Source organism: Adelges cooleyi, unplaced genomic scaffold (genome assembly GCF_023614345.1).
Source record: "Adelges cooleyi isolate 19-005CV unplaced genomic scaffold, UGA_ACOO_1.1 ACOO_flye_CR_arks_rails_tigmint_CR_PRNA_574, whole genome shotgun sequence".
Taxonomy (NCBI): domain Eukaryota; kingdom Metazoa; phylum Arthropoda; class Insecta; order Hemiptera; family Adelgidae; genus Adelges; species Adelges cooleyi.
This window is the reverse complement of record NW_026096268.1, coordinates 15,965,157-15,981,808: the sequence shown is the minus strand read 5'-3', so window position 1 is coordinate 15,981,808 and position 16,652 is coordinate 15,965,157. Positions and strand designations below refer to the sequence as shown.

Here is a 16,652-nt window from a genome sequence, read left to right as displayed (position 1 = left end):
ACAAGAACCCCAAATACAGAATACAGTGTAAAACATGAATAGTGATGTGATGGGCCCCACTAGAACTAACTTGTGACGATCTCCAGCATCCTTATTTCTTATCTTATATTTATAATTTCTTATTTCGTTTGTGCTTAGAACTAACTTACGATGATCTCCAGTATGATGATTACAACGGCCCACTTAATCCCACAGTGGCATTTATCATTTTCAATTTATCTTAAACGACAAATAATTTAAATTAAGTGTACAGGTATTACCGATGAAAAATAAGACATTTTAAATTTTCCAGATAATACAAATTTATTATGATTTAGTGAAATACACAATTTTGATTATTAAAAGCATAAAACATTCAACGGTAGTCGTATTGTATCTAAATGAAACTGAAAATTCTCACTTCACTTTTCCCACTCTTCTGTAATTAAAAAAGAGTATTATCATAATGTTATCATTGAATAAATAACTTCAAATGTGTGTTACAATAAGACTTTTAAAAGTTTCCCCTTTAGAACAAATGTTTAAACAATTTGTTTTTTCTTTAATGATACAAATTAATTTTAAACATTTCAAAGATACAGCAGAAATATACAATTAGCCTTAATTTTCGAGCACACTAAATATGTATGCTAGTTCTTGTGTTCTTCTAATCATGTTATTAAGTTATTTGGTCTCATCAATAAAGAAAAGTTGCGTTAAATTTTTATTTTGAAAAAAAAAAAAACATTATTTTAGCATACACAAAAATGTTTTGTCTCTTCATATAATCTCTAGGTTTTTGTTATTACCGTCAATTTATTTATCAAGTAAGTTTAACTGATAAATGAACCACTTATTCCTTTTTAATAAGAAAAAATTCGATTAAGGTTAAGGTAAGGTTACCTTTTTCTGGTGGAAAACAACACAATGCACGCAAGAACCCGTAGAAAAATGTTCCCGTTTTCTTCAACGCGTTTCCAGTAGCTATGCAAACATTTGAACATTAGGTATATAATATACAAGTAAAATATATATTTTTATTATGAAAATTGTGACTCGTATTTAGTTCAAATTAAATTTGAAATGACAACATGACATTACAACCAAATTACAGTGCACACAACTGACTAACATTAAAGCTTATTAAACATTTTTTTACTAATGATATGTAATACAAATAAACATACATCCACAGCATGATTTTCCCTCTAAAAAACAAAAATGTATAAATAAATTAATAAATAAGGAGGTAACTAATACAGTAATGACGTAATAATTATTTTGCAATTCATTTTTATTTGAAAAATGATATAAAATAAAATTGAATATTTAAGTTTCCTTTAAAATAAAAATTATAATACATAAAAATTAACTTTAATTCAGTTATATCAATGTATTTTTATTGATCCTAATTATACCTTAACTGAATATTTATAGCTTAGCCGTTAAATCTGTCCAATATATGATTTCGTCAACTTAACTTTTAGTAAGTAAAAAAAAAAATCATTAACATACCCGACGTTGACGACATGGTGTCAGGGTTGACCGTTTCGTCTGATTTAAATTTTACAGAAATGTAAATTTTCTTGTCAATGGCATTCTGATCGTTACTACTCACACTCAATTTGTTCTTGGGATGGTTACATTTCAAATGGTCAACGACAAAAAGATTATCATTCAACCCAGCCGAACGTATAAAACGGTAAACCTGTAAATTAAAAGAATAACAGTGTATTATTTAATCTATTTCAATTAGTTCATATTTTTCTAACTAGATAAAATATTAATTCTATTTTTCCAAAACAATAATACAAAGCAATTGTGTTATTTTGTATTTACATGTTCTATGTGCGTTTCGTCCAAGTCCACAGATCTGGATAAAATGGTCACAGAATGTTCGTAGCCGTCAGAAGTGTTTTGGCAAATACATATACCCGCATAGGATACATAGTTAGTGGTGAACACAACTAAGACCGAATTCTCATCAACATCTGTATGGTAAATTATAATAACTACTATATAACATAGGTACCCCGGGAAAATCAATGTGTGACTATGTGGGTAAGTGAATTTGAATAAACCCTTGATGATTGAAGTTACATATATATATATATTTGTACATACAAGCCCATTGGAATTTTTTTGGTGTGGACGAATTTAAGACTTAAGTTCAAGTTCATGTACTTACTCGGAGGGAAAGAAATAAACATTTTCGATGGTAAACTCGGATCAACTTTCAATTCTCCAAACGAATGGTCGTTATTGGTTGTTTCGTGGACGTCATCACTACGGTTTGCCAATCCTGTAATATCATACACTAAACATCGAAGTGGCGTCGTTGTCGTTTGAATGGCGTACCATGTCCCTAAAAACTATAGAAACAATAACATATATTAGTACAAGTAGACGGAAATTCATTTTTTTTAAGATGGTTATTGGGCTTTATACATATATTTATATGTTTAAGTTAGATAATGTAAGATATACTACAAATATAGTCTAGCTAATATAAGCTAAACCGATAACAATGTTAGTTATGGTTTAGGAAAATTCAAAATTGGTACTCAATTGGTTTAGTAGCTTGACATTAGTGAATAACATGCAGTGAAAAGAGATTCAAATTACACGGTTAATGAGTGAGTTAAGGAGATTCGACCTGAAACAACAAACGTATAACAAACGCATTACTTCAACCTACTTGTTCCATATCGAAATTAGACATGGGTTCAAATTTAGGACACTGATGTCCCGAAACGACATTCAAACAGATAACTAGCAACACAAATAACAGGTGCAATCCATTGACATTCATTGTATGGCGGGCGAGGATGGACACAGTAAATTGATTACTATTAAAATCTAAAAAAACATAGCAATTATATCACTTAAGTAGACAATAAATTGTGTTTGTGAGAAGTATAGAAAATAGTAGCTTTATAATTTTCTTCTTGTAGAAAAAAAATTAAGTTGACCCTTTCTCAACCAATCACACTGTGACTCACTGTGAATTTTTGTAAATTGAACTAAAACCAGTTTGCATTTCTGAAGAACACCGACGATAGAGAACTCAATAACACTTAGAGACAAATATAAAAGAACATATAATATACATTGTTTTTGCATGTGTTGCTCCAATAAAACGTGTTTATTTATCTATGATGCAAAAATGTATATTATTTTTCATTTTTTTTATTTATTATAAACGACACAAGCTAGTAAACATTTGGCGCGATTCGACTTACATTTTAGTTAACCATGCAACCAATAATTGTCTAATATGAAGTGTATACAAATAGGTATGACCGATGAAAAACTAGACATTTTTAATTTGCCAGATAATATAAATTTATTATGTTTTAGTGAAATACATCATTTTGCTAAAGCATAAAACATTTAATGGTAATCACACTGTATTTAAATGAAACTAAATATTTTGACTTCATCTTCAGATTCCTCCTGTAATAAAAAAGAAGTATTAACATAATGTCATCATTGAATAAATAAAATTGTATGTATGTTACAATTAGACTTTTAAAAGTTTTCCCTCTAGAATGTCTAATCTCAAGTTCAGTACTACAGCAATCATTCGGTAAACAATAGAAATAGATTTTATCTCTATTAGTTAGTTTATAACTTTAAAATTTGTTTTTTTAATACTAATTAAAACAATTTGTTTACATCTGACATTTTTGTTGTTAAAATAAATATGTATAACAACTAAACTTTAGTTGAGTTGTTGGTTTTTTTTATTAACCAGCTAACTTTAAGTTTTTACTATAACTGGTTATTTTCGACATGTTTAACTGTTAAATAGGTTAAATATATTTCGTTAATTTAACTTTTAATTAGTTAAAAAAAACCATTGACTTGCCCGGCATTGTCGATATGGTGCCAGCATTGATCGTTTCGTCCAATATAAATTTTACAGAAATGTACATTTTATTGTCAATGACATTCTGATCATTACTATTCACATTCAAATTATCCTTAGGATGGTTGCAGTTTAAATGGTCAATTGTTACGAAATCAACACTCAGCTGAGCCGAACTTATAAAATGGTTAACCTGCAAAATAAAATAAAAACAGTATTTTTAAACAATTCCAATAATTTCATCTTCCTTTTTCCCAAAACAATAAATATCAATAATACAAAATGCAATTGTTATTTTGTATTTACATGTTCTATGTGCCTTGCGTCTATGTCCTCTGATCTGGACCAAATGTTTACAATATGATCGTAGCCGTCGTCATTTTTTTGGCAAGTGTAATTAGCCGCATAATTTTCATAGACAGTGGTGAACACAACCATCAACAAATTCTCATCAACATCTGTAAAGTTAATTATAAAAATTATCAATTAGAGGAATCTTTGTGAAATCAATTTGCTTGATATAAATATTTGTACAAATCTATCGAGTCATGGGGAACGGCCATTATACAGGGTGGTTCAAAACGAATGAACTGATTCCATGAACAACAATTTTGTAAGTAAATGTATGAATGAGGGAGTGGCTGTTTGAAATATTAGGTTTCTCAGTTTCAAATGGTTGCCACGTGACCGCACCAGGTTCATCGGTCTCCTGAGGTAAACGTTTTCTGCGCTGTATTCATTTTTCTTCGAGGGAAACACTGTTACAGGGCTGAAGCAGTTTTTTATTTGAAAATGCTCTAACTGATAGGATCTAGTGGAGAGGTGTCCCATCTTGTTGAAAAATGTGTTTATTCGAATCAGCTTCCATTAAATGGAAGAGCCCTTTCGTAGCATATCCTCGATGGTTAAACCTGCGACCTCCCCGTCTCCACTATACTCCACACACTATAAACGCCCCACTATAGTCCGACCTCTTTATGCCCCAACATCACTGTACTGGCTTTTTAAAATTATTTTGTACATACAATCTTGGTAGAAAGTTTTGGGGGTGGGTTCAAGCACTCACTCGGAGGGAAAGAAATAAATATTTTCGCTGGTAAACTCGGATCAGCTTTTAGTTCTCCAAAGTTGGAATCAAGAAAATATTCCTAACCTAAAATTGTTTATTTCTATGAGTTATATCTCTAGAAATACGTTTGAAAAACATGTCTGTTCAAAGGCACACAAATTTAATGGCGACTTCGGATAGACATGTTTTTTGGGTGAAAATATAAAGTTTAAAATAAAGTCAGTTATAATACAAATATACTTAAGCTAATAAATACGCTACACCGATAACTTTCTCGGTACTAAATTATTTTACTTACTCGTTCTACATCAAAATCAGGCAAAGGAGTAAATTTAAGACACTCGTGTCTCGAAACGGCATTCATTCATAAAAAACTGAGTATTACTTCAAACTTGAAGTAAATTGTTAGCTGTTACTCACCTTGTTGCTGAACGCGTTCTTGTGAATTTATATCACCAGCTTGTTGGCTTTGTGTGACTAAATGTAAAAAAAAAAAAACAAACAGGTATACATTTATATTTATATTTATATGTATACATATATATTCGCATATAAATTTAATTAATTGTATCTAGGTATACCTATCGATATAAATTACACTTTTGTTATTTGATCAACTATAAAAAAAGCAATTACCTGGTATTTCTGTTAACGCTAATAACATATGCAATACATTATTATTATTTTATTATTATAACTAGTAACAGAGGTACTCTCAGATTTAAGGAATTAAAACAAAACAAAAATAGTGATGTAGATGGAGTTTCACAAAGATATAGCAAATGAAATTGTTGGGCTAGAGAGTATTTTTTTGAATTTATATATACTTTACCATTATTATTTATATTATTAATTTATTTATACTCATTTGCGCCATATAGAACACGGTTGTATTTTGACCTTCAACAATTATCGAAGCATTCAAAATTGATAAATCTCGAACGAAACCTATAAGATAAATAAACACAATGTACACAATAATTAATTAATATTATTAAAAACTTGAAGTCAATTGTTAGCTGTTACTTACCTTGTTGCTGATAGTGTGCTTGTGAATTTATATCACCAGATTGCTGACTTTGTGTGACTAAATGTAAACATTTTTTTTAAAAATTAGCATCCACGCTATACGCTATACATCAGCACATGGATATGTATATTTTCTTATCTCTAATATTTTATCTCTTTTCTCTAATTATTGACCAGAATATTAAAAATTATTTATCAGGTGTTTCATTTATAAAACTACCACTAGATCGCGCCACACGCAACAATTTTCGTGAAATTGATATAAATAACTAAATAATTTATCTTCTCATTAAAAAAAAAAAGTTCTAATTACTAAATAAATAATGATTTATAATTTTAAACATTTAACAATAGTAATATTTCAAATTAATTTACCGCCATTACCCATTTAGAAGGGTATAGTTCGGTTGCCCCATCATTTTTACCATTAATACCCCTGGCAGCTTATTTTTAAATACATATTATTGCAAACAACTATACTATTTATGTAGGTTATAAGCAAACAACTGCAAAACGGATAAAATGGAAAACTATTGTCAAAATTTAAATCAGCGACACCGAAAACATATATCTTTAAAGCTAGTATGCTAGATTAGAGTAGATATGAGTTATTAATAATGACTATTTATATTATATCAATTAAAAATGTATGGTGTTTATTAATCTCACATACGCATTGAATATTATAAAAATATTAAATAATTTAAACACATCAAGTTCAATGAAACGTAAAAAACATATCAGCTATAAAATGTACACTTTTGATATTTGATCAATTATAAAAACAGCAATTACCTGGTTCATATTTTAACTGTTATTAAAACAAGCCTCTCATAAGCCATTGAAGAAGTAGAAGAAGTATAGCTGATATTTTATACACATCACGAAAGTCTAATCTCAAGTTTAGTAGTTCAGTAACCGTTGGGTGAACAACAGAAAATGATTTAATTTCCGTTAGTTATAAAAATATCATTTTTTTTAATACTAATTTGAAAAAAAAAAATGAAAATTTAGTTTTTTATCGCCCCAACAACTATTACAATAGCGTTCAAAATTATAAAAGGTCGAACAATACCTACACAATAAGTAAAAATAATGACTATAATAATTTATACAGCAAAACTTGAGTATTGTTAAAAACTTGAAGTCAATTTTAAGCTCTTACTTTCCTTGTTGTGGATCGTGTTCCTGTGAATTTATATCACAAGATTGCTGACTTTGTGCGCCTAAATGTAAATAAAAATAAACAGGTACAATATACATAACTGATTATTAAGTGATTTATAACTGATTATTTATGACGCTTAACTGTTAAATCGGTTCAATATATTTCTTATAACTAAACTTTTAACTAGTAAAAAAAAAATCATTAACATACCCGGCGTTGACGATATGGTGTCAGGATTGACCGTTTCGTCTAATTTAAATTTTACAGAAATGTAAATTTTCTTGTCAACGTCAATGGCATTCTGATCGTTACTACTCATACTCAGATTGTTCTTGGGATGGTTACAGTTCAAATGGCCAATGGTAAAAAGATTATCATTCAACCCAGCCAAACGTATAGAATGTTTAACCTGTAAATTAAAATAAAAACAATATATTTTTTTAACTGCAAATAATCATTTTTCAATTAATTCATCGTTGACTGTAAACTGTAGAAACACTGACAAACTAGTACATAGTACACAAGAATAACTTGAGTTAACTTTTTTTTTTGAAGATGGTTATTGTGTTCATATATATTTATACAGGGTGATCCAACTAACGTAAGACACTCATTTTCTAGGAAAAAATTGAACAATATTTTTTACCAAGACTTTTCGGTACACATTTTACAATATTTTTGAAAATTTTGATCATTAATCCTTATAAGCCAAAAAGGGGGATTTTTATTTTTTTTAAAGGGCGACATATGTTTTTAATTACATACATTTGTTGACAAAAAATAAAAAAATATTTTGGCGTATGAATTTTGAATTTTCATTTATTTTTGTTCATTTGTTATGACTTAATAAAGATTTGATTTTTTTACTGTATTTCTTTATATTTTCAATCGTTACTACAAAGACAAGTAGTACAGCGTAGTCTGTATCATAAGCAGATATATACCTAATAAATAACTTGTAATCTATGTAACCTGTACATAAGAAAAGTTTGTCTACCATTATTTCAAAATCTTTTAAAATGTCACCAATTGGACAATGCGAACATAAATACAATTTTGATGTGCTACTAGTTTTGGAAAACCGAAGAAATATGATAATTATTAAGAGGAAATAGAGTATTTTTTATAAAATTCATAGCTAATTAACAGATAAATGGAAATTTAAACGCAAACATACTTTTAAATGTTTTGTCTACAAATTTATGCAATTAATAACATATGTTGCCATTTAAAAAACCAAAAATCACCCTTTTTTGCCTTATAAGGATTGGTGTTAAATATGGTTAGCTATATTACAAATATAGTTAATCTAATATATGTTAAGCCGATAACTTTCCTAGCTATGGTTTACGAATATTTATAATTGATATTCAATTATTTTACTTACTCGTTTTACTTGAAAATCAGGCATAGCATTAAATTTAAGACACTCATGTTCCGAAACAACATTCAATGAACTAACTAGCAGCAAAGACAAAAGGCGCAATCCATTGCCGGTCATTGTATGGCGGCGTGAATGGACACAAAAATTGAATACTATTGAAATCTAATAAAAATATAACAATTATAATACTTAAGTAGACAATATTTATTTGTGAGAAGTACACAAAATAGTTGCTCTTTAAAAATATTCGAATTTTATCATTTTCTTAGTGTAGAAAAAATAAATGAAAAACACTTGTATTGTAATTTTTAATTATTATAAGAACAACAAGTTGGGTGAGTGAAAAGGAAGTTGACTCTCCTAAACACTCAATGTTTGGCTTTTATAATCTTGTAATCAACCCAAAAATATTTAATTGTAAAGAGATACAAATATAATGATTACCCAATAATGTTTCCAAAACAAGGACAGCTATGAAAAAAATAGTGATTTTTCGTATATCGAACTAAAGACCGTTAACAATTCTAAAGAACACCGCCAAGCTGTAAGATAGAAAATTTAATAAAGCCCAAAGACAAATTTTAATAAACTTAATAAACATTATTTTAGCAAGTGCTGTTTCGACCAAACAGAAACGGGATTATGCAAATAAGGCGCAAAAGTAAATATTTTTCGAGATTCAACTTGTATTCCTTCTGGTTACATTTTACCAACACCGTCATACAGCTGGCTACAATAACATATAATACTAACAATGTAATATGTAAATTATAACAAGATTTAATTCTAAATATTTTTCAAATAATATCTATGGATTAAAATTCGATGGTATTTTTCAAAAACAAATTTCGAATTTATGTATTAATATTTATACCGGCCAATTACTTTTAGTACACCTGTCTCATATTAACACTAATAACTTTATAATTTATTTAATACTGTTGTTAATTAAGCTCTTTTAATTAAAAAGTATTTATTAAAAAAAAAAATGTCCAATAACTCCCATTAATCTTATATGTTTGTTTACCATTGCGCTGCCTAAAGGCTTATGTTTTAAATTGTTTGTTACATCTTATTTAAATTCCAAAAATTAATTATTTGCTTAAAATTAAAAAAAGCTAAGTATTTTTTTTTAGGATTTTTTAATTTATATCTGATAGAAAAATGTGTATTTTGTAATAGACTAATAATTTGGATGTATTTTAAGAATAAAATAACTTTTTTTAAGAAACTATATAATACAGGGTGTCAATTTTATCGTGAACCACTTACTATCTCATTGGGTATAATAAGAAATTTAATTTATTTTTATTCATAATGGTTTGATCTTAATTTTGCACTTTTTTTTTGTTTTTTCCCCTTTTAACTTAATTTTTTTATAGCAACTTATGAAACTTAAATGGTGACACATACATTTCATTAACTTTTTAAATTGAGAATAATGTGCTTAACATTTTGACTGGTCGACAACCAGTTCTGGATAACTATTTTTTTGAAGTTATTCAAGTTTAAAGTAGGAGGAAAGTGAAGTGTAGTATTATTTTTATCTGCATGCACTTCTCAATCACACTTCTGTACAATGTTAATATGCTGACAAACTTAGCAATTACACTCAAAACCTAAATAATATATAAAAGATATTAGCCACATAATATAGGCTTTTCAAAATGATAGAATTTCAGGATACATGTGTCATGTATTTTTTTTTTGGTTTTACAAACAAAAGTCTAGATTTCATCATGATTATTTTTTCCAACTCATTTAAAGGTAGGTTTCGTTGCCAGAAATATTATTGACCTTAGAAATAAAGACCACACACCTTTTAACTTGTTTTTTTTTTTTAAATAAATTAGAATTGTTTAGTTTTTATTATATACTAGTATACTGTGAATGTACTGATAAATTTAAATGAATGTATTTAAATGAAACTAAATATTTTGACTTCACATTCAGATTCCTCCTGTAATAAAAAAAAAAGAGTATTGAAATAATGTCATCATTGATAAATAAAACGTTATGTATGTTACAATTAGACTTTTAAAAGTTTTCCTTCAAAAGAAATATACACTAATCCTTAATTTCAGAGGACATTAAATGTATATTAGCTAGCTATTGTGTGTATAATTTGATTAAGTTATTTGTTCCATTCAATAAAGACCATTTGACCAACAATTTTATTTTGGACAGAAACTTTATGTTAGCATACGCAAAAATGCTTTGCTCTTCATTAAATTTCTAGGTTTTATATTACCGTCAATAATATTTAGTATTAGGAGAATTTTGTTATACATTTTTAACAGGTAGGTTAGATATCTTTTTTTTATTTTTATTTATTAAGCAAGTTTAACTCGAATCAATTAATTATTTATTTATAATGTTTTAACGAGGAAAAATCGATTAACATTATATTAAGATTACCTGGTGTTCGTGGATTATAACAACAGCAGCGAAACTCGACTCCAAAGAAGTTGTAGAAACATTTCTTCGACTTGTTTCGGGTAGCTACGCAAAACATTTGACCATTAGGTATGTAATAATCAAGTATATTGAAAATTGTCACTCATATTTAATTCAATGTAAATTTCAAATGACCATATAATATTACAAATATATTACAGTGCACACAAGTAGATAATTTATTAATGATTTCTTCACATATAACTATGTAAATAATAGGTAATGCATGTAAACATACTTCCACAGCACGATGTTCCCTCTAAAAAAAAATGTATTAATCAATAGTTAGATCAGTTATCATACATTTTGTTATATTCATTAGGCCATGTTTACCAAAAATTGATTTAATGAATTTTATATAACGTGAGACAGTCTATCGCAGCGCTTGTTTTAGTTACAAATAAAAATAAATTATTATTTCTTGTTTGAGTTTATAAAAAAAAAATGATTGAAAGAAATGTCTAGGTATGACTTTACCTAACAAATTATAAATGCTAATAGCGAAAAAAAATGTATAAGCAAACTCTGCTATTCTTAATAATAGTCTTAAATAAAAATATTCTAAAAAAATTACATTTTTTTTTATCTTAGAACGTAAGGGTACTATTTAAGTACGTTGTATTAATTAAATTTGTAATATTATACAAAAAAAATATATTTAATTCAGAATGAACAAGTCTTAAGCAACTAAATAATGTATCTTCTCATGATTAATAAGTTTAAACTTCTAATATATGTGTATGTTTTTATTTTAATTCAAAATTCAAAAAGTTTATAAGCCTATGAGATTAGCAGAAATAATATCCATAGTAATTTATAGAAGTAACTGAGTATTATTTAAAACTTGAAGTTAATTGTTACTCACCTTGTCGCTGACCCTGTGTTTGTGATTTTTTGTCAAATACTTGCTTCATTGGTGCGACTAAATCTAAAAAACATAATCAGGTATATATATACAAATATATAAACTCCTACTTACATACAAATAGTGTTTCAAAAAGATATAACGAATATACAATATGTATACTCATTTGAGCCATAAGCCACACGGTTTTTATTGCTATTAACTGTTTTACTTTTTTAATTTAAGTTAGCCATTCTGTTAAGAACAATTTTACCGAGAATTTTGACTGGTCGTCAATTAATTTTTGATATTTAATTTTAAAGTTTTATAAGCTTAAACTTTGGGTCCGGCGATGGAGTGCGGTACTACTCTCTGTCATACTCTTAGTAGTTATAAATTTACATTAAAAAGTTTAATCACTTTTAAATGTTTAACTCAGACTCGATTATGACGGCAAGACCATTTGAAATAAATTGTACTTTATGTTATAATCGATTGGTTATAAAAAAGCATTTACCTGGTTCTGCTGTTGCAGCTAAAATCATAAGAAAACAATTATTTTGATTATTATTGTGCGACCAAAAGTAGAAACAGGCACGTATAGAGTATTTCACAAAGATACGACACATAAAAAATAAATAAAAAATCATTTAAAAGTGAAATACGAGTTAAATGGAATGTATATAATTATCTATTTATATAAACTACACTTAAGATATTTGATCAATCACAATCAAAAAATTACCTGGTTCTTCTATTATAGCTAAAATCATATTCAATACATTAAGGTGTAATTAATAATAACAATTTTTTTTTTTACTATTATTCATATAAATTAAATTAATTATTTAAAAGTATCTTTCTATATAAATTTCGCTTTTGATATTTGATCAATTATAAAAGAGCAATTGCCTAGTTCTCCTGTTTCAGCTAAACTCATATAATTATTATCATCGGGGGAATTACCCAAATTGAAACAAAACAAATGGTATTAAAAAACACACTTCTGGCTAATGACGCCAAATGCCCTAAAAAACATAATCTATCGTCTCGGAACTAAAAGGGTAAAAAAATGTTTTTTTTTTTATGATAATGTTACCGAATACAGTGATTTATTATTTTTTTTTTTTTTTTGTATAATTTTATAGATATTGAAATCATTAAGATTTGTTGAGTATTGTGCCAATACGAAAAAATAAGGGGCTATTAATACAATAATTTGACTTTTAATTGGTTGAAAGAAATAAACACAAATAAAAGAGGCAATTGACGTTCGTTCATAAAAAACTGAGTATTTTTTACAGCTTGAAGTCAATGTTTAAGTAGAATTTAAATGAACTGTACATACTCTCTATGCACTGTATCTTTCTATGCATAAATTACACTTTGAATAATTGATCAATTTATTATAAAAAAGAAATTACCTGATTCTCCCGATTGGAATTTTACAGAAACGTAAATTTTCTTGTCAACGTCAATGACATTCTGGTCAATACTGTTCATAGGATGGTTACAGTTTAAATGGTCAATGATAAAGAGATTATCTAACAGCCTAGCCGACCGTATAAAAGAGTTAACCTGCAAGTTAACAATATATTATTTTAAAATGCAAATAATCAATTTCAATTAATTCCTTTTTTCCATAACAATAAATATCAATGCAATTGTTATTTTGTATTTACATGTTCAATGTGTGTTGCTTCCAAGTGCACTGTTCTGGACAAAATGCTAACAACATGATCGGAGCCACCATCATATTTTTCGCAAGTGTAAATACCCGCGTAAGATTCATAGTCAGTGGTGAACACAACCATAAACATTTTTTCATCAACATCTGTAAAATTAACTATAAAAATTACCATAAATATTGGTATCTTGGTAAAATCAATTTGTCTATTCTACCAGATGGAAAAAATATAATGGCGATGATTTCAGTATGTCAATATTTTAAAATTAAATTTCTTTCGTACATACAATCGTTATACATTTTATACCCCTAATTTTTGGTGGTGGGCAAATTTAAGAATTCAAATTTCAAATTCAAGTACATACAAGGAGGCATAAAAACAATCAGTTTGGACGGTACACTTGGATCGGGTTTCAATTCTCCAAACACATTGACGTTTTTGGCTGTTCCACTGCGGTCTAATAACCCTGTACTGTTTGTAGGACATTTTGTACACTCTACATAGTTTTGACAATTTTTACAGTCTGTACAATTTATGTTGTCGAGCCTCTGCGTATTGTCGAGTTTCCGTGTGTTTGCTATGTCATACACTAAACATCGAACCGGTGTCGTTGTCGTTCGGATGGCGTACCATGTCCCTAAAAACTGTAGAAAACAATTTGCAAATTAGTACAAGTACACAGGAATAAATTTAATTGATTTTTTTGAACATGGTAATTGTGTATTTGTTACGATTAAATAACTTGTATACTTTTATTAAAGTTGTAGTAAATCATAATAATATTACTAACCTGGAATTGTTTGTCTTTCTTCAAATTTTGACTTTTTCATGTTGGTAGGTGTTATGTTATGCACATTTAAGACTTAAGTCCAAAATCTTACCTCGAGGAGTTTGCGCACGCGTGGTATTAACTATTGAAATTAAAACGGGAACCCCCATATTTTTTTTTTTTTAGATATTCTGTTAGTTTATTAATTTTTTAAGAAAATTTTGGTCAAATTTCGAATTTCTGCCAAGTAGTTTTTGTAATATTATCGTTCAAAAACGATAAATTTTGAAAACTTCATGCTTTTGTGAGAGTCAAGATTCCACTTGCGACATTATTACAACGTATAAGAGACGGACTGACAGGTTATTAGATGTGAATTGTTATAGGTTCATATCCTATCAGCTCTGATATTATGCTGCATTAAATATTATTATTAATCGACTTGTTGACTGTGTTATAGTTTTAAAATAATTTCTTATTTATACACTAAGTTCAAATATTAAGAATACTAATATTAAAAACGGAGTTGAAAAGTTTTGAAATATTTAATATCTGATAAAAGTCACATCAATTTATCTGACTTGTACACACTTAAAAATGCTTTTGAATAGAGCACTAACATGAACTTTAAATAGCAATAACTTTTGAACAGTGTACGGTATTAAAAAGGGTTTTTAACATTTTTGTATTTAATTATTTTGGGTTCCCAATTTTAAAAGTTTATACCACGCATGCGCAAACTACTAAAGATTTTGGATTTCAACCTTAAATGTGCATAAAATAACACCCATCAACATCCAAAAGTTAAAATTTGTAAAAAAATTAATAACGACTTTAAAAATTGACCCTTTTTGTGTGTGTGTGTGGGTCATATACAGAATGGTCAACTTATCGTGAACCACTCAAAATCTCACTGGGTTTAATTAATAATAGCATTTTTTTTTAACAAAAGGTTGCAAAAAATAAAAAAAACATTCTTCATTTTGTTTGGAAAATTATTATTTGGGTCGATACTAAACTCTTAACACCATTTCCAGCCCTCTAGTGACAATGCTTCATTGTCAAATTTGTTATCATACAAAGTTATTATTATTAAATTATATTACTTACTCGTTGTACATCAAAATCAGGCATAGGAGTAAAATTAAGGCACTTATGTCCCTTAACGACATTCAATGAACTAACTAACAACACAGACAACATAAGCAATCCGTTGACATTCATTGTATGGACACGTTAATTGAATACTATTAAAATCTAAAAAAAAAAACATAACAATTTTAATACTTAAGTAGACAATATTTATTAGTGAGAAGTATCGAAAACAGTAGCTCATTAAAAATATTCCAGTTTTATAATTTTCATCGTCTAGAACAAAAATTTAAAACACTTGAATTGTCATTTTTAATTATATTAAGTACAATTAAGTCGAGTGTGTAAAAGGAAGTGGACTCTCCTAAACATTCAATATTTGGCTTTTATAATATATAGTTTTTCATACAATACTATACAAGGTTATTATAAAAGTCATAAAAATAATATATTGTCCAGGTAATCGTGTAATTGACCTAAAAATATTTAATTGTAAAGAGATACAAGTATAATGATTACCAAATAATGTTTCCGAAAAAAGGACAGCTATAAAGAAAAAATAGCGATTTTTCGTATATTGAAGACTGTTTGCAAATCTGGACAACACCGCCAAGTTGTTGGATAGAGAACTGAATAAGGCTCAGAGACAAATTTTAATAAACATAACATACATTGTTTTAGCAAGTGGTGTTTAGACCAAACAGAAACGGGTAAATATTCAGCGAGATTCAGCTTGTATTCCTTCTGGTTAAACTTTGCCAACTCCGTCACACAGATGACTACAATAACATATTATATTAACAATATATGTAAATTATAACCAGATTTAATTGTAAAGATTTTTCATAGAATCATTCGATGTATTAATTAAATATTTATACTGGACATTCACTTTTAGTACACCTGTCTCGTGTTAACAATAAGAATATTTGTAAACTTTTCCAATTAAAAATTATTTATAAAAAAAAAAATTGCCAGTAACTCTACTCACTTAAAGTGAGTCACTTTACGTTTTTAATTTTTGTTAACAATAATGCCTCTTGAAATTAATTTCTCATTAGGCGGATAATTTGCTATTAAAGAACAAAATAACATTTTATTCAAAATATAAAAAAAAAAAAACCAATAGATTTAACATGATAAATTAAGTGAAATCAAAATAAATTTTAATAGAGTTAAGGCTTAAGGACATTTTTAAGTAACGACATGCCCAGTAAATGTCCCAAAAATATAGCAAGTCAGATTGGAAAGTTATTATTTATCATTTTTTTAGTTAATTGCTTAGTATTTCAAATAATTTTT

General features: G+C 27.7%; 2 protein-coding genes across 2 annotated transcripts; both read right to left on the bottom strand.

Annotated features, from left to right (window-relative positions):
- Positions 1-1,598: 1,598 nt before the first annotated feature.
- Positions 1,599-2,832, bottom strand: LOC126843307 (uncharacterized). Its single transcript, XM_050580732.1, has 3 exons — positions 2,678-2,832; positions 2,168-2,351; positions 1,599-1,687 (listed from the first exon to the last, which is right to left on the bottom strand). Exons 1-3 carry the CDS (start codon positions 2,789-2,791, stop codon positions 1,653-1,655), a joined length of 333 nt encoding a protein of 110 aa, XP_050436689.1. The 5' UTR covers positions 2,792-2,832; the 3' UTR covers positions 1,599-1,652.
- Positions 2,833-10,379: 7,547 nt separating this feature from the next.
- On the bottom strand, positions 10,380-15,959 carry LOC126843306 (uncharacterized). Its single transcript, XM_050580731.1, has 11 exons — positions 15,870-15,959; positions 15,369-15,515; positions 13,854-14,133; positions 13,484-13,635; positions 13,226-13,379; positions 12,547-12,564; positions 12,319-12,336; positions 11,823-11,885; positions 11,196-11,216; positions 10,919-11,002; positions 10,380-10,460 (listed from the first exon to the last, which is right to left on the bottom strand). Exons 2-11 carry the CDS (start codon positions 15,480-15,482, stop codon positions 10,450-10,452), a joined length of 915 nt encoding a protein of 304 aa, XP_050436688.1. The 5' UTR covers positions 15,483-15,515; positions 15,870-15,959; the 3' UTR covers positions 10,380-10,449.
- Between the last annotated feature and the right edge of the window lie 693 nt (positions 15,960-16,652).

What these genes read in the sequence shown, in the direction of transcription:
- LOC126843307 (XM_050580732.1), bottom strand. Translation starts at nt 2,791, where the DNA reads ATGAATGTCAATGGATTGCACCTGTTATTTGTGTTGCTAGTTATCTGT. An exon ending in CTAATTTCGATATGGAACAA is followed by an intron (nt 2,352 to 2,677) that starts GTAGGTTGAAGT and finishes TTGTTTCTATAG; the next exon opens with TTTTTAGGGACATGGTACGC. An exon ending in GTTTATTTCTTTCCCTCCGA is followed by an intron (nt 1,688 to 2,167) that starts GTAAGTACATGA and finishes TTTAATTTACAG; the next exon opens with GTTTACCGTTTTATACGTTC.
- LOC126843306 (XM_050580731.1), bottom strand. Translation starts at nt 15,482, where the DNA reads ATGAATGTCAACGGATTGCTTATGTTGTCTGTGTTGTTAGTTAGTTCA. An exon ending in AACACAGGGTCAGCGACAAG is followed by an intron (nt 11,217 to 11,822) that starts GTGAGTAACAAT and finishes ATTTTTTTTTAG; the next exon opens with AGGGAACATCGTGCTGTGGA. An exon ending in GGGAACATCGTGCTGTGGAA is followed by an intron (nt 11,003 to 11,195) that starts GTATGTTTACAT and finishes TGTTTTGCGTAG; the next exon opens with CTACCCGAAACAAGTCGAAG.